The sequence below is a fragment of the Oncorhynchus keta genome, chromosome 23 (assembly GCF_023373465.1).
Source record: "Oncorhynchus keta strain PuntledgeMale-10-30-2019 chromosome 23, Oket_V2, whole genome shotgun sequence".
In the NCBI taxonomy this organism is placed as follows: Eukaryota; Metazoa; Chordata; class Actinopteri; order Salmoniformes; family Salmonidae; genus Oncorhynchus; species Oncorhynchus keta.
This window is the reverse complement of record NC_068443.1, coordinates 28627314-28645904: the sequence shown is the minus strand read 5'-3', so window position 1 is coordinate 28645904 and position 18591 is coordinate 28627314. Positions and strand designations below refer to the sequence as shown.

Genomic DNA, 18591 nt, shown 5'->3' with positions numbered 1-18591 from the left:
AAAACAATTTCCCAAAATGAGATTAATAAAGTAATTACTCATGAAGCTCTAGTCAAAAGTAGTGCACTGTAACGGAATAATGTGCCATTTGAGACATACACATATACAGTATGTGAGAATAGAACATGTGAACATATTTGAGTTACTCAGTAACCATTAGGCCTACTTCCTTATGATCTGTATTGTGAGCCAAATGTCACATTTTATAATAAGAAAACACATTGCTTTAACTAAGAGCATGATCATAAAGGAAGAGGACAAAAGCATTCCCCAGCATGGTAGATGCATTTATAGGCGACACAAGAACACCACAAATGTGAGGTTGACATTAGCTGTTGTTACTGTGTGTGCAATGTCTACTTTAACCTTGCCAAGTCTCTGAATGAAAACCAGAGAAAAGGCAGTGTGTCAGCTTGACAGTGTTGTTGTGTTGTGGAAATCAAAACAAGCTAGCCTCAGTAGTAAACTTACCTCGGGAAATAAAAATACACTTCATAATTCACATCTCTGTTGTTTGAGTCTTTGAGTTCATATGGATTCATTTCGAATTCTATTCGATTATTATATGCATAATATGTAGTTTGGGTAAATTGGGATGGTTAAGCACAGACTGACTACAAATTAGTTTTGTGATATGAAATCAGTGCATGGAGCTAATGTGTGTGATGAGATTTGACTCTTTACTTAAGTGTTACGTTGTGACCTGTCTTGACTTACACTAGTGTTCAACTTTATAAAGGCATTTTGACTGAATTTGAATTTAAACTTCTGCTTGCAATTACCGTTTTGGTCTAGTTGGGCTTCTGTTGTGGTCAGTCCACAGATTGTAGACTGAGACAAGGATTAGGAGAGCAGTCTTGTCTGTTCTTCACTCACCATTGCAATTGAAGCCTGACTCCATGTGGCACTTCTTAGAGCAGCCATCACCATCCAACAGATTGCCATCATCACAGTCTTCTCTCCTACAGAGATAGAGACAGCAAGGATCAGTTGTCTCTATAGGCCATACACTTTCATTACAACACACAAACATCCTTTGATTTCACTAAATTCTCCACCTAGAGAGACCAATATGTATGAGACCAATATGTACAGGTATGACCTATGTGAGTATCACAAGAGGCTTGTGAGAGGAGGATGGCTCATAATAATGGCTGGGATGAAGTGAATTCAAAGGTATCAAACTCATGGAAACCTGTGTTTGATACCATTCCATTGATTCCGTTCCAGCAATTACAATGAGCCCATCCTCCCCAATTAAGGTACCACTTGACGTGCACACTTGCTAATTTAATTAACCTGTCTATCCCTATCCCTGTCTCAAGTTTGAGGTTAGTGCTCATGATCTTCTACGGGATTTTATATTACATCATGTCCTGTGTATTTGAAACTGTCTGTACAAAGTGGTTGACTTGTTTACCATGTATCAATTAATAGTATGAATTGAATACATTAGGTACATTGTCATTCTACTGTTGGTGTTGTCTACATTGGATGAGAGAAAAGCTGACATGCCTGTGATGTGAATACTGTGTAAACTGACTGACCCCTGGAGTAGTCCATCTCCGCAGTAGGCAGCTCCATGGGTGTAGAGGAGAGGTGGGGAGAGCTCACTGAGGAGACCGTCTGCTTCCACCTGAACTCTGTACTGGTATTCCTTGTCCTTTACAATGTCGCTGTAGGAACACATCAAACCATTCAATATTCAAGTGTAAACATTGTTCAAATGACATGCTTGTCTCATGGAAACGTATTCCTTTACTAATACAGATATAATTTACATTTTGGGTTATTTCCAGGTTGAATTGTTGCATAGAGACATACAAAATTACCAAAAACTAAAGAGTACTATCTAACAACAACCATGTTGAACAACAAGGTTAGATGGACACTGCACAGTGCACATACACAATACACAATAAGAAACAGATTGTTATTGTCAGTGTTGGGGAGTAGTGAACTATACATGTAGTTCAACTAGTAATTGAACTAAATTTGTTTTCAGTAGCTCATTACTTTTTTTGCCTTGTAGCGGTGTAGCTAACTACTGGAACTACACACTACTTTTTTGCAGCAAAATAAAATATAATATGGGTGAAGTAAGTGTATCCCATGCTATTTTAGACATTTCCTAACGTTTTCACAAAACAAGACAGTTCCTAACTTCTTTACACTAATTCTATGGGTTGGGAGTTTGTTGGTAACCCCTACAGTCTGAATGTCTTTTTTTTTCTCTCTTTTCCCTGTTGCCTTTTGGCAAGATCGCCCACGAACTGTGAAACAGAAAGAAACCTAGAAATATTGAATTTGATAACTTAGAGAACTTACTGGAAAGAAAAGTTGTTGAGTATACTGAATATTTAGTGCTTAGATAATCAGAGTTTGCTGAACCAGAGGGGAATTTGGATGTTTTTTCCTTTGATGTTAATGAAAAGAGAATCCTGGTGATATAGCTTTATGCTAGCTGAATTCTATGCCTGTTTTGATGAATAACTAAAGTGCACATGATGTTTACAATCTAAAATCAGTCCGAATATTGACATAAGCATGTATGCGTGCTTCTACATCTGCATTGCTTGCTGTTTGGGTTTTTTGACTGTGTTTCTGTATAGCACTTTGTGACATCGGCTGATGTAAAAAAAAAAAAGGGCTTTATAAATCAATTTTATTGATTGATTATGCTTTTGAGAGTGATGGTCATTTAGATTTTAGAACGTTTTGCAATGTGCGTTTGCTATCGCTACATGTGCACTTCTTTGTATGAGAATGGTTGAACAGTAATGGCACCCGAGTGTAGTTGCCTTGCCGCAGTGGAGAAGAACGTGGGTTTTTGCAACATGATCTGTAAATCCTTTTAAGACCTCTACATTTAAAAATAGTTATTATTACAGAACAGTTACTGAAACTTTGTTGTTGATAAAAGTAAGAGACTGAATAATTGATTATTCTGTAAGTTCTGTGCAGACTGGGTTTCGTACCACCCGTTTGATTTGACAGCACCAACGCCACCTGCCATCTTCTACAAGCTACTTTGTCATTTACAGAGGGTCATCATCTACAGATTCTACAATCATAATCGTTGCCTCAACTCTAAAGAGAGACAATGATAATAAGTGAGTGCGCTCACATTTTATTTTTATTTGGTACACAGTTGATTATAATTTATTTTACTGTTTTGGACAAAACTGTATTGTTGTGAATGAATGGCAGTTATGATACCACATCTCCGGATTCCTACCGCAAGCTCTGAACCTTTATACCGGATCATCGCAGCGAGCTAGCTGCAATCCGAGCGGCTACTCCTGGCTAACATCCTTGTCCCGAAGCAAGCACCAGTTAGCCTTGAGCTAGCCTCAAGCTAGGCCCATCTCCCACCAGCTAATTCTTGGGCTACAATACCTCTTTTGCCAATTGGCCTGGACCCTTTACTGCAGACACGGAGCCCCGCCGATCCATCACGACTGGTCTGCCGACGTAATCGTCCGAGGTGGTTTCAACAGGCTCTTCCGTTGCGACGTCGCTGGTGGCCCATCTGCTAGCCCCGGCCAGCTAGCTGTCTGAATCGCCGTGTCTCCAGCTCGCCTAGCGTAGTAGCGACTACTGAATCGGCTCCCTGACTCATCTATTGCTACTCATTGGACCCTATGATCACTCGGCTACACATGCCTCTCCCTAATGTCAATATGCCTTGTCTATTGCTATTGTTTGGTTAGTGATTGTCTTATTTCACTGTCGAGCCCCCAGCCCTGCCCAATATGCCTTAGATAGCCCTTTTGTTCCAACCCCCACACAAGCGGTGACCTCACCTGGCTTTACTGGTGCCTCGAGAGTCAAAACCTCTCTCATCATCACTCAATGCCTAGGTTTACCTCCACTGTACTCACATCCTACCATACCCTTGTCTGTACATTATGCCTTGAATCTATTCTTCCACGCCCAGAAATCTGCTCCTTTTACTTTCTGTTCCGAACACACTAGACGACCAGTTCTTATAGCCTTTAGCCATACCCTTATCCTACTCCTCCTCTGTTCCTCTGGTGATGTAGAGGTTAACCCAGGCCTTGCAACCCTCAGCACCATTCCCATTCCCCAGGTGCTCTCATTTGTTGACTTCTGTAACCGTAAAAGCCTTGGTTTCATGCATGTTAACATTAGAAGCCTCATCCCTAAGTTTGTTTTATTCACTGCATTAGCACACTCTGCCAACCCGGATGTCCTAGCCATGTCTGAATCCTGGCTGAATCCTGGCTTTTCAAATCCTGAAATTTCCATCCCCAACTATATTTTCCGACAAAATAGAACTACCAAAGGTGTCCGAGGTGCAATCTACCGCGGAGATAGCCTGCAGCATTCTGTCATACTATCCAGGTCTGTGCTCAAACAATTCAAACTTTTACTTCTAAAAATCCACCTTTCCAGAAACAAGTCTCTCACTGTTGCCGCTTGTTATAGACCCCCCTCAGCCCCGAGCTGTGCTCTGGACACCATATGTGGATTGATTGCCCCCTATTTATCTTCAGAGTTCGTACTGTTAGGTGACCTAAACTGGGATATGCTTAACACCCCGGCCGTCCTACAATCTAAGATAGATGCCCTCAATCTCACAGCAAAGGATATTGACCTCATCCCATCAGTAGAGGATGCCTGGTTGCTCTTTAAAAGTGCTTTCCTCACCATCTTAAATAAGAAGGTGTAACACTCGTCTTTCTCCTCTGAGGAGGAGTAGGAGAGATCGGACCAATGCGCAGCGTGGTAAGTGTTCATCATATATTTATTCAACCGACAACACTAAACAAAATAACAAAAGAGAAACGAAATGAAACAGTTCTGAAAGGTGACATACACATAACAGAAAATAATCACCCACACCTCAAAGGTGAAACCAGGCTAACTAAGTATGGTTCTCAATCAGGGACAACGATTGACAGCTGCGTCTGATTGAGAACCATACCAGGCCAAACACAGAACATAGGACTGCCCAACCCAACTCACGCCCTGACCATACTAAAACAAAGACAAAACAAAGGAACTAAGGTCAGAACGTGACAGCAGGCCCCATTCAAAAAATGTAGAACTATGAACAGATATAGCTCTTGGTTCACCCCAGACTTGACTGCTCTTGACCAGCACAAAAACATCCTGTAGCGTTCTGTATTAGCATCGAATAGCCCCCGCAATATGCAACTTTTCAGGGAAGTCAGGAACCAATATACACAGTCAGTTAGGAAAGCTAAGGCTAACTTTTTCAAACAGAAATTTGCATCCTGTAGCACTAATTCCAAAATGTTTTGGGACACTGTAAAGTCCATGGAGAATAAGAGCACCTCATCCCAGCTGCCCACTGCACTGAGGCTAGGAAACACCGTCACCACCAATAAATATATGATAATCGATAATTTCAATATACATTTTTCTACGGCTGGCCATGCTTTCCACCTGGCTACCCCTACCCCGGGCCAACAGATCTGCACCCCCTGCTGCAACTTGCCCAAGCCACTCCCCCCCCCACTTCTCCTTCACCCAAATCCAGACAGCTTATGTTCTGAAAGAGCTGCAAAATCTGGATCCCTACAAATCAGCTGGGCCAGACAATCTGGACCATCTCTTTCTAAAATTATCCACCAAAAAAATGTTGCAACCCCTATTACTAGCCTGTTCAACCTCTCTTTCGTATGAGATTCCCAAGATTGGAAAGCTGCCACGGTCATCCCCCTCTTCAACGGGGTCGACACTCTAGACCCAAACTGTTACAGACCTATATCCATGCTGCCCTGCCTTTATAAAATCTTCGAAAGCCAAGTTAACAAACAGATCACCAACCATTTCGAATCCCACCGTATCTTCTTCACTGTACAATCTGGTTTCCGATTGGTCATGGGTGCTCCTCAGCCACGCTCAAGGTCCTAAACAATATCATAAGCGCCATCAATAAAAGACAGTACTGTTCAGCCGTCCTCATCGACCTGGGCAAGGCTTTCGACTCTGTTAATCACACCATTCTTATCGACAGACTCAGTATCCTTGGTTTCTCAAATGCCTGCCTCGCTTGGTTCACCAACTACTTCTCAGATAGAATTCAGTGTGTCAAATCGGAGGGCCTGTTGTCCGGACCTCTAGCAGTCTTTATGGGGGTGCCACAGGGGTCTATTCTCGAGCCGACTCTTTTCTCTGTATATATCAATGATGTCACTTTTGCTGCAGGTGATTCTCTGATCCACCTCTACGCAGACGACACCATTCTGTATACATCTGGTCCTTCTTTGGACACTGTGTTAACTAACTTCCAAACAAGCTTCAATGCCATACAACACTCTTGCTGTGGCCTCCAACTGCTTCTAAATGCTTGATAAACGAAATGCTTAGCAAACTAAACGATTGCTGCCCGCACCTGCCCAACTGACCACCATAACTGCTCTGGACGGTTCTGACTTAGAATATGTGGACAACTACAAATACCTAGATGTCTGGTTAGACTGTAAACTCTCCTTCCAGATTCACATTAATACAAAATTAAATCTCTGCTTCCTATTTCGCAACAAAGACTCCTTCACTCATGCTGCCAAACATATCCTTGTAAAACTGACAATCCTACCGATCCTTGACAAAAATAGCAAAATACAAAATAGCCTCCAACTCTCTACTCAGAAAACTGGATGTAGTCTATCACACTGCCATCCGTTTTGTCACCAAAGCCCCATATACTACCCACCATGCGACCTGTATGCTCTCATTGGCTGGCCCTCGCTACATATTCGTCGCCAAACCCATTGGCTCCAGGCCATCTATAAGTCTTTGCTAGTTAAAGCCCCGACTTGTCTCAGCTCACTGGTCACCATAGCAACACCCACCCGTAGCACACGCTCCAGCAGGTATATTTGACTGGTCATCCCCAAAGCCAACACCTCCTTTGGCCGCCTTTCCTTCCAGTTCTCTGCTGCCAATGACTGGAACAAATTGCAAAAATCACTGAAGTTTGAGACTTATAACTCCCTCTCTAACTTTAAGCATCAGCTTATCTGTAAATAGCACACCCAACTACCTCATCCCCATACTGATATTTATCTTGCTCATTTGCACCCCAGTAGCTCTACTTGCACATCATCATCTGCACATCTGTCACTCCAGTGTTAATGCTAAATTGTAATTATTTCGCCTCTATGGCCTATTTAATGCCTGTACATATATTTTTTATATTGTGTTATTGACTGTACGTTTGTTTATGTGTAACTCTGTTGTTGTTTTTGTCACACTGCTTTGCTTTATCTTGGCCAGGTCACAATTGTAAATGAGAACTTGTACCTGGTCAAATAAAGGTGAAATAAAAATAAAACTCTGTTGTTGTGCATTGATCTTTGAACATAAAGCCACCAAGTGAAAGGCTGTCATTTGACCTTGAAGATTCCCCTGTCCCAGAAGAGTGGAAGAAGCGCATTGCAGACAAATTGAATACCATACCAGAGGTATTCACAGTTGATCTGCCCATGGACGTACTTCTGCAGTCCAACATCATATAAAATCCAGGATTAGAACACATTCAAAGAGAGACCCAGGCCCATTCATCCCTGTGACAGAGCAGCGGTGAAACAGCAATTGAGAGAACTGTTAGATGCGAGGATCATTAGAGAATCAGAGAGTCCATTTGCTTCTCCAATAGTGATAGTGAAAAAGAAGAATCGCAATATCAGATTGTGTGGATTATGGGATTATTTACTTGCACACTATCAAGGAGTTTACGCCCTCCCCAACTTGAAGACACCTTCTCCGCCCTTAATGGTGAAAAATAGTTATCTGCCATGGACCTCAAGTCAGGCTATTATGAAGTAAAAGTTGCTGAAGAGTATAAGCACAAGACAGCTTTCATGTACATGCCTGCTGGGCACTTGGGAGTCCAATAGTGTGCCACAGGGTGTCACAAATGCACTTGGTACACTCCAACGTTTGATGGAGAAGTGTGTTGAAATCTACACCTGAACTAAGTACTTGTGTTCTTGGATGATCGAATATTCTTCTCAGACATTGGAGGAGCACAAGAGCAGACTGATGAAGGTATTGAACCAGCTCAAGGACTATGGCTTGAAGCTATCCCCTGACAAATGTGATTTCTTCCAGTCCTCTGAATGCTGAAGGAGTCCACACTGGTCCAGACAAAATCTCAGCTTTAAAGGATTGGCCCCGTCCCTCTAACAGAAAAGAACTGAGGGGTTTCTTATGCATCGCTGGATATTATAGATGATTCGTTGAGGGTTAATCGAAGATAGCCAAGCCGTTGAACTGTCTCATCACTGGGTATGTTGCACCTACGTGGAGAGAAAAGAGCTACAAGAAACCCAAAGTCCAGACATGTAAACCCCAGCCAGCCCTTTGGAAATGAATGGACAGTGGAGTGTTAAACCACCTTCAGAGCCCTCATAAACAAGTTGGCCCAAATCCTGGCCTTTGCCAATCCTAGCATCCCTTATTTCTTCCATACAGATGCTAGTTGTGAATGACTTGGTGCTGCTTTATATCAAGAACAGTAAGGAAAACTCAGACATGTAACCTACACCAGTAGAGGGCTATCTAAAAGTGAACAAAACTACCCAACTCAAAGCTTGAGAACTTAGTATTAAAGTAGGCTATATGCAAGACATTTCATTATTACCTTTAGGGTATCGAGTTCACAGTTCTAACTGAAAATAATCCCCTTACTTATGTGTTGACCACAGCAAAACCTGTTGCAGCAGGGCATCACTAGCTAACAGCTCTGTCAACATATAGGTTCGACCATAAAGTACAGGGTTGGAAACACAAATCAGGACACAGGGGGTCTGTCTAGATGACTGCAAGACCCCTCCCAGGAAGATGACACTTTCCTAGAAGAAAAAGAAAGGATTAAAATGAATGAATGAAGAACACAGGATGATTTCAGAGGATACATTCACATTCTTGTATCAAAGACACTGAAGGAAACTGGATGTTTTCAAGAACCCCACCGCTCTGGCTGAGTCCTTAGAGCTGGATGTCACTGCTATCCCGGCCTCTTATGCCTGTCTTGGACGAGACACGCTTCCGCGGATGACTGGTACAAATCCCAAAGAGAGGATCTATCCATCCAACAAATCATTCACTTCATTGAAGGGAGCACAAAGCCCACCTTCAAGCAAACAACCTTAGAGTCACCAGAAGTCAAGTTGTTTCTTAGAGAGTGGAATAGGCTAGAGCTCAAAGATGGAATGCTATTCAGAAGGTGTCTGGATAGGATAAATGTGAAATATTAGTTATCTTACCTCAGAAGTACAGAGCCAGAGCTATAAAGGGAGTTCACAATGAGGTAGCCCGTCTTGGGTTTGATCGTGCTCTTAACTTTGTACGTGGCAGGTTCTATTGGCCGAGAATGGCCCAAGTGGTCAATGAGAAGTGTCACATGTGAAAGATGCTTTCGAAGAAAAGCTCATCCTGAGAGAGCTGCCTCCATGATGAACATTCTGACAAACTATCCCCTCGAGTTAGTCTGTATGGATTACCTTTTTATTGAACCAGACAACAGAGACACAATACATGTCTTAGTAATCACAGACCACTTTACAAAGTTTTCAGTTGCTGTTCTTGCTGGGAGAACATCATAGTCCGTTATGGTTTTCCTAGCTGCCTAGCGATCAAGGAAGCGATCAAAGAATTGTGTTCACTGATTGGAGCAGAGACGATGAGAACCCCCCTTAAAATCCTTGTGGGAACCCTGTCGAAAGGTTCAATAGGACTCTGCTGACTACGCTTGGAACTTTGGAAGATAAAGACAAGTACCATTGGATAGACTTTGAGAAGCCGCTTGTCCACCCATACAATTTTACGAGAAAAGACACTACCGGCTACTCACCTTACGAGTTGATGTTCGGCAGGCAGCCAACCCTTCCAATCAATCTTGTCTTGGACTTCAGCCGCATGGAGATGGTGCCAGAACCCACTCTGAGTATGGCAAGAACCTCCGCCAGCGACTGAGAGTGAGCTATGCATTAGCCGCAGAGAGTGCTCAGAAGATGGGAGAAAAGAACAAGTCAAGGTTCAATGCTAAGGTCAGAGCAGCAGAACTTCTCCCCAGTGATCGAGTATTGCTGTGGAACTTTAACATCAGAGGAAAACACAAGATTGCAGATAGATGGGATTGTACCATTTGTATGGTAGTGAAGAGGATTGCTGATGGTCTGGTTTATGTCATCACATAGAAGAAAGGCCAAGGGCCCTTGCGCACTCTACACAGAGACCTCCTCCTCCCCAGTGAATTCTTACCAGTAGTAGAGATGGCCAAACCTGAAAGAGGCTTACCTGTGAAGAGAAAGTTGAGATCCAGAGAGAACTGGCAGGTACACAAGAGGAGTCATGTCCAGATCTGACGATGATGAGGAGTCCTTTGGTACCAGTGATTATGAAGAAATCATCTACACAGGACCTGACACAGAAGTAATCAGAAGAGGCCCCTTCTATGAAACCATAGTGAGGAAAAATAACAGAATAGTCGAGAAGAGACCAGTGCCTCAGCGCCCTGACACTATGGTAAGAAAATATAATGGAAGGCTTGAAGACAGAGCCCAAGCAGTGCAATACTATTCAAGAAGGGTCCTATGCACATCGGCTGCTGAATATTTGAATGTCCCGGGCCGTGTTCCTCAGCTGTTGGATCACCCATCCTACAGTCAGCAAGATGGAATTGCTGAGGACCGCCTATGAATGAGCCCATCAGTACAGGAGATAACCATGCTAATGATGGTGAGTCTGAAGTACAGATGGAAGCTGAAGATATAGAATGTGGAATGACAGTCATGTGACCCTGACTCTCAGCTGAAGTCAGAAGATCCCAAAATTGAAGTCAGAAGATCCCAAAGAGACAGGGTCACATGACTGTCAGGGGTTTCCCAATTTCATCATACTCCAATCGCTCAGGAAGTCTCCTGTCTCTTTGGGAAAAACTGTGAAAAACTGAGTTTAAATGTATTTGGCTAAGGTGTATGTAAACTTCCGACTTCAACTGAACATTATGAAAACTCTTATGAAAACTCTTCAAGATACAATGTTTTCGTGACAACATCCTAATTGAACTTTTAATAATATCATAAAAAATACTTTAATTTTCATATTATATCCATCATTGTTACCACCATTTTGGCTGATGAAATATATTGTCCCAAAGTCCATTCATTTGATGTTCTGGAGTTTTTTCAGCTGTAAACTCTTCCTAAGGCACACAGACATTCCAGACTCTCACATTAGAGAACAGAATGGATTTGGGCTGTTGCCCTATAATTTACAATGGGCGTGAGATCATTAAAATCCCCTTATTTGTAATAATGACAATTACAAAAATACTGAATGAACACTTTTATTTTAACTTAATACATCAATCAAATCAATTTAGCCTCAAATAAATAATGAAACATGTTCAATTTGGTTTAAATATTGCAAAAACAATGTGTTGGAGAAGAAAGTAAAACTGCAATATGTGCCATGTAAAAAAGCTAACGTTTAAGTTCCTTGCTCAGAACATGAGAACATATGAAAGCTGGTGGTTCCTTTTAACATGAGTCTTCAATATTCCGAGGTAAGACGTTTTAGGGTCATCTCCCGTCTGGATTACTGCAACTCGCTGTTGGCTGGGCTCCCTGCCTGTGCCATTAAACCCCTACAACTCATCCAGAACGCCGCAGCCCGTCTGGTGTTCAACCTTCCCAAGTTCTCTCACGTCACCCCGCTCCTCCGCTCTCTCCACTGGCTTCCAGTTGAATAATATATAATATATGCCATTTAGCAGACGCTTTTATCCAAAGCGACTTACAGTCATGTGTGCATACATTCTATGTATGGGTGGTCCCGGGAATCGAACCCACTACCCTGGCGTTACAAGCGCCATGCTCTACCAACTGAGCTACAGAAGGACCAAGCTCGCATCCGCTACAAGACCATGGTGCTTGCCTACGGAGCTGTGAGGGGAACGGCACCTCAGTACCTCCAGGCTCTGATCAGGCCCTACACCCAAACAAGGGCACTGCGTTCATCCAACTCTGGCCTGCTCGCCTCCCTACCACTGAGGAAGTACAGTTCCCGCTCAGCCCAGTCAAAACTGTTCGCTGCTCTGGCCCCCCAATGGTGGAACAAACTCCCCCACGACGCCAGGACAGCGGAGTCAATCACCACCTTCCGGAGACACCTGAAACCCCACCTCTTTAAGGAATACCTAGGATAGGATAAAGTAATCCTTCTCACCCCCCCCCCCTTAAAAGATTTAGATGCACTATTGTAAAGTGGCTGTTCCACTGGATGTCATAAGGTGAATGCACCAATTTGTAAGTCGCTCTGGATAAGAGCGTCTGCTAAATGACTTAAATGTAATGTAAATGTAGGTTGAGGTTATTATAGTATTTATAGGACTATTTCTCTCTATACCATTTGTATTTCATATATCTTTGACTATTGGATGTTCTTACAGGCACTTTAGTATTGCCAGTGTAACAGTATAGCTTCCGTCCCTCTCCTCGCCCCTACCTGGGCTCGAACCAGGAACAGATCGACAGCAGCCACCCTCGAAGCATCGTTACCCATCGCTCCACAAAAGCCGCTGCCCTTGTAGAGCAAGGGGAACAACTACTCCAAGTCTCAGAACGAGTGACATTTGAAATGCTATTAGCGTGCATCCCGCTAACTAGCCATTTCACATCGGTTACACCAGCTTAATCTCTTGATAGGCTTGAAGTCATAAACAGCGCAATGCTTGAAGCATTGTGAAGAGCTGCTGGCAAACGCACGAAAGTGCTGTTTGAATGAATGCTTACGAGCCTGCTGCTGCCTACCACTGCTCAGTCAGACTGCTCTATCAAATATCAAATCATAGACTTAATTATAACATAATAACACACAGAAATACGAGCCTTAGGTCATTAATATGGTCAAATCCGGAAACTATAATTTAGAAAATAAACGTTTTTTCTTTCAGTGAAATACGGAACCATTCCATATTTTATCTAACGGGTGGCATCCATAAGTCTAAATATTCCTGTTACATTGCACAACCTTCAATGTTATGTCATAATTACGTAAAATTCTGGCAAATTAGTTCGCAACGAGCCAGATGGCCCAACTGTTGCATATACCCTGACTCTGCGTGCAATGAACGCAGGAGAAGTGACATAATTTCCCTCGTTTAATATTGCCTGCTAACATGAATTTATTTTAACTAAATATGCAGGTTTAAAAATATATACTTCTGTGTATTGATTTTAAGAAAGGCATTGATGTTTATGGTTAGGTACATTCGTGCAACGATTATGCTTTTTTCGCAAATGCGCTTTTGTTAAATCATCCCCCTTTTGGCGAAGTTGGCTGTCTTTGTTAGGAAGAAATAGTCTTCCCAGTTCGCAACGGGTCAGGCAGCCCAAACTGCTGCATATACCCTGACTCTGTTGCATAGAACGCAAGAGAAGTGACACAATTTCCCTAGTTAAAAGAAATTCATGTTAGCAGGCAATATTAATTAAATATGCAGGTTTAAAAATATATACTTATGTATTGATTTTAAGAAAGGCATTGATGTTTATGGTTAGGTACACATTGTTGCAACGACAGTGCTTTTTTCACGAATGCGCTTGCTAAATCACCCGTTTGGCGAAGTAGGCTGTGATTCAATGATAAATTAACAGGCACCGCATCGATTATATGCAACGCAGGACAAGCTAGATAAACTAGTAATATCATCAACCATGTGTAGTTAACTAGTGATTATGTTAAGATTTATTGTTTTTTATAAGATACATTTAATGCTAGCTAGCACCTTACCTTGGCACCTTGCTGCACTCGCATAACAGGTAGTTAGCCTGCTACGCAGTATCCTCGTGGAGTGCAATGTAATCGGCCATGATCGGTGCCCAAAAATGCTGATTACCGATTGTTACGAAAACTTGAAATCGGCCCTAATTAATCGGCCATTCCGATGAATCGGTTGACATCTACTGTGTACATACCACCACAAGCAAACATCAATGTAGCACTCAACGAACTGTAAAAGATCATTAGCCAGCAATAATCCTCTCACCCAGAGGAATTCTTTATTGTCGAACGTGACTTTAACCAAGTCAAACATATTTTCCCAAAATATCACCAGCAGTGTATCCTTCCCCACAAGAAGATCCGCCGTGCTTAACCACGTATACACAAACATCGAAGATGAGTACAAAGACTTCCCCGCCCCCACTTCGACCAATAGATTTTCTCTGTTCCTACTCCCCACTTACAAGCAGCAACTCAAGAGGGAGCCAACAACAAAGAGAATAGTGTGGCGCTGGACAGAGGAGGCAGACTCAATGCTGCTGGATTGTTTAGAAAATACTGTTATGTCCAAAGATTCATCCACTCAGGACTCATCCATCAACATTCAAGAATGTACATCGTCAGTCACAGGCTTCATTAGGAAATTTGTTGATGAGGTTGCACCCACAATAACAATCCAGACATACCCCAACCAAAAACCCTGGATGAACAATACTGAGAGCCCATACTGCAGCATTCAATGTCAGCAGAACGTACCCCGATGACTCAGTGGTGCACGATGCGTACAATGCAAGCTTGTACGAGCTCCGTAAATCCATTAGGGACGCAATAAGACAATACAGACTTAAACTTGAATTGATGTTTGACAACTCAGACTTACGTCGCATGTGGCAAGGACTACAGAATATCACAGACTAAAAAAGGAAAATCCAGCTGTGCGGTGCCCACCGAAGCCTCCCAGATGAGCTTAACACATTCTATGCTCGCTTCGAGGCAGACAATACCAAGCCATCCAGATAGACTCTCACTGCTCTGGACGACCAGGTGTTTTCACTCTCCGAGGCTAACGTGAGGAAAACGGGTGAAAATGAGTGAATACACACAAAGCCGCTGGCCCATATGGCATCCCTGCGACCTCACAGTGTGTGCTGACCAGCTGGTGAGCGCCTTCTTGGACATTTTCAGGTCGTCCCCACTTGCTTGAAAGATACCACCATCGTCCCAGTGGCCATGAAAAACAAGGTGTCATGGCTAAATGACTATCACCCCGTCGCGCCCACCCCGGTCATCATGAAGTGCTTTGAGTGGCTGGTCATGGCCCACAGATCCACGGAAGCTTCCATTTTCATCCCTATTCACACGGCTACAATACATCTGGACCTATGTGGGAATGCTGTCCATTGACTACAGTTCAACACTATTGCTCCCTCCAACCTCAACACCAAGCTCAAAGCCCTGGGTCTGGACACCACCGCCTGCAACTGGATCCTGGACTTCCTGACACAGGCTGTGAGGATTGTCAACAACACCTCCTCCACACGGACTCTTAAAACCTTTCTGGCGCAGGCATTTCTGCTCGACAACGACCCACCTCGACAACATCCGGTGAAATTCCATAGTGCGAAATTTAAATGACAGAAATAGTCATATTTGACATTCATGAAAATACACCAGAAAAAAAGCTTAACTTCTTGCTAATCCAGCTGCTGTGTCAGATTTCTAAAAAAGGCTTTACGGCGAAAGCCCACCATGTGATTATCTGAGGACAGTGCCCCGCACACAAAAGCTGTTTTCAACCAGGCAGGTGCGCCACGAAAGTCAGAAATACCGATAAAAGAAATGTCTTACCTTTGAAGATCGTCTTCTGTTGGCAGTCCAAAAGATCCCAGCTACATCACAAATGGTCCTTTTGTTCGATATATTGTTCTTTATATCCCCAAAACCTCCGTTTAGCTGGCACGCTTTATTCAATAATCCACCGGTTTCCCTCCTTCAAAATGCATACAAATGAATCCCAAACGTTACCACTAAACTTCTCCAAACAAGTCTAACAACGTTTATAATCAAACCTCAGGTATCCTAATATGTAAATAAATGATAACATTTAAGACGGAGAATCGTTATTATCTTTACCGGAGATAAACAACAAAGAAAACACATGAAAACACCACATGCATGAAAACACTACAGCCAAATTGGGAGCCACTACAAATTCTAGCTCATTTTTCAAAAAACAAGCCTGAAACTCTTTCTAAAGACTGTTGACATCTAGTGGAATCCCTAGGAACTGCAATCTGTGAGGTTATCCCTTCATATTAAACATGACAGACATTGGAAACAGTAGTGGGCTGAAAAAAAATAATTTCTGGGTGGTTTGTCCTCTGGTTTTTGCCTGCCATATAAGTTCTGTTATACTCACAGACATAATTTTAGTTTCTAATAGTTTTAGAATCTTTAGAGTGTTTTCTATCCAAATCTACCATTATATGCACATCCTAGCATCTGGGCCTGAGTAACAGGCAGTTTAGTTTGGGCCCGCTTTTCATCCAGACTGAAAAATACTGCCCCCTAGTTTTAACACAGGGCCCCCCCAGGGGTGTGTCCTCTGTACTCTATCGTACTCCCTGTTCACCCACGACTGCGTGGCTTTGCACAACACCAACTCCATTTTCAAGTTTGCTGAGGACACCATGGTTGTAGGCCTGATAACCAACAAAGACGAGTCAGGCTATAGGGAGGAGGTAAGTGAAATGGAATTGGGGTGTCATGAAAACAACCTCTCCCTCAAAGTCAGAAAAACAAAGGAGTTGATAGCTGACTTCAGGAAGTTCCCCAGCATCCACATCACCAAGGATTTGTCATGGACCAAAACCACCACCACTCTTGTCAAGAAAACGCAACCTCATCTCCACTTCCTAAGGCGGCTGAAGAAATTTGGCATGCTGCCCCGAGTCCTCTCCAAATACTACCACTGCACCACCGAGAGTGTCCTGACTGGTTTCATCTTAGCCTGGTATGGGAATATCTCCGTCCATGACCGCAAGGCCCTCCAGCGGGTGATGAAGATGGCCCAATACATCACTGGGACCATGTTCCCACCCATCCAGGACATCTACTCGAAATGGTGTCTGAGGAATGTACGCAGCATCATCATGGTCCCGACACACCCCAGCCACAAGCTGTTCTCTCCCTTACTGTCGGGCAGACGGTACTGGAGCATGAGGTCTGATACCAACAGGCTCAGAAACTGTTTTTGTCTACACGCCATCAGACTACTGAACACTTGAACTGGACTGACCACCTGCTCTGATTCTCCACACAAGCATCCCCTCCTTCCCCAATACACATGTAAATATTGTACTATAAATTGTACCTTTTTGTATTATACCTATGCTCCAATGTTTAATCTATACTACTGCCATTTACTGCTTGTTTGTCTTCTTTTTTTTTACTATTTAATTTTGTATTTCGTTGGACGATGTTTTGCATGCGTATCCCATACGACTAATGAAACTTGAAACTACTTCACCACCTACAGAGGGTCATCATCTACAGCTTCTACAATCACTATCGTTACCTCATCTCTATAGAGGGACATTTGACTGGTGCATCGTGGTAGGAACTGAACTGAGATAATTTACTGCACTCACATTTTATTGGGTACACAGTTTATAATTATATTTGTATTACTGTATTGGACAAAACTGTATAATTGTGAATGAATGATCATTACGGTTGTGATACTCTGTTGTTGTGCATTGCGCTTGGAACATACAAATGCAAGAAAAAGTATGTGAACCATTTGGAATGACCTGTATTTCTACATAAATTGGTCACAACAATAGACAAACACAGTGTGCTTAAACTACTATTTAAGTCAAAACATAACTAGGCAGCTCAGGAACATTCAATGTCGTCTTGGTAAGTAACTCCATTGTATATTTGGCCTTGTGTTTTAGGTTATTTTCCTGCTGAATGGTGCATTTGTCTCCCAGAGTCTGTTGGAAAGCAGACTCAACCAGGTTTTCCTCTAGGATTTTTCCTGCGTTTAGCTCTATTCTGTTTATTTTTATCCTAAAAAACTCCCTAGTCCTTGCCAATGACAAGCATGCCCATAACATGATGCAGCCACCACCATGGTTGAACTTTGAAGAGTGGTACTCGGTGATGTGTTGTGTTGGATTTGCCCCAAACATAAGACTTTGTATTAAGGACAAAAGTTGTATTACTTTAGTGCCAAACAGGATGCATGTTTTGGAATATATTTTATTCTGTACAGGCTTCCTTCTTTTCACTGTCATTTAGGTTAGTATTGTGGAGTAACTACAATGTTGTTGATCCATCCTCAGTTTTCTCCTATCACAGCCATTCAACTGTGTAACTGTTTTAAAGTCACCATTGGCCTCATGTTGAAATCCCGGAGCGGTTTTGTTCCTCTCTAGCCACTGAGTTAGTAAGGAGTTTGTAGCAACTGGATGTATTGATACACCATCCAAAGTGTAATTAATAACTTTAACATGCTTAAAGGGATATTCAATGAACACTTTTTTTTACCCATCTACCAATAAGTGATCTTCTTTGTGAGGCATTAGAAAACTTCCCTGGTCTTTGTGGTTGATTCTGTGTTTGAAATTCACTGCTCGACTGAGGGACCTTACAAAAAAATTGTATGTGTGGGGTACTGAGATGAGGTAGTCATTTAAAGAATCGTGTTAAACACTATTCTTGCACACAGAGTGAGTCCATGCAAATTATGTGACTTGTTAAGCAATAGTTTAATCCTGAACGTATTTAGGCTTGCCA

The 18591-nt window shown here is 42.6% G+C and overlaps 1 protein-coding gene across 1 annotated transcript in view; it reads right to left on the bottom strand.

Annotated features, from left to right (window-relative positions):
* Positions 1–18591, bottom strand: part of LOC118402116 (pappalysin-2-like) — an 89154-nt gene that overhangs the window by 33270 nt on the left and 37293 nt on the right. The window contains exons 9-10 of the mRNA XM_035800031.2: positions 1548–1676; positions 877–962 (exon numbers count right to left, since the gene is read on the bottom strand). Of these exons, the coding sequence (XP_035655924.2) occupies positions 877–962; positions 1548–1676 (215 nt within the window). The remainder of the gene's footprint in view (positions 1–876; positions 963–1547; positions 1677–18591) is intronic.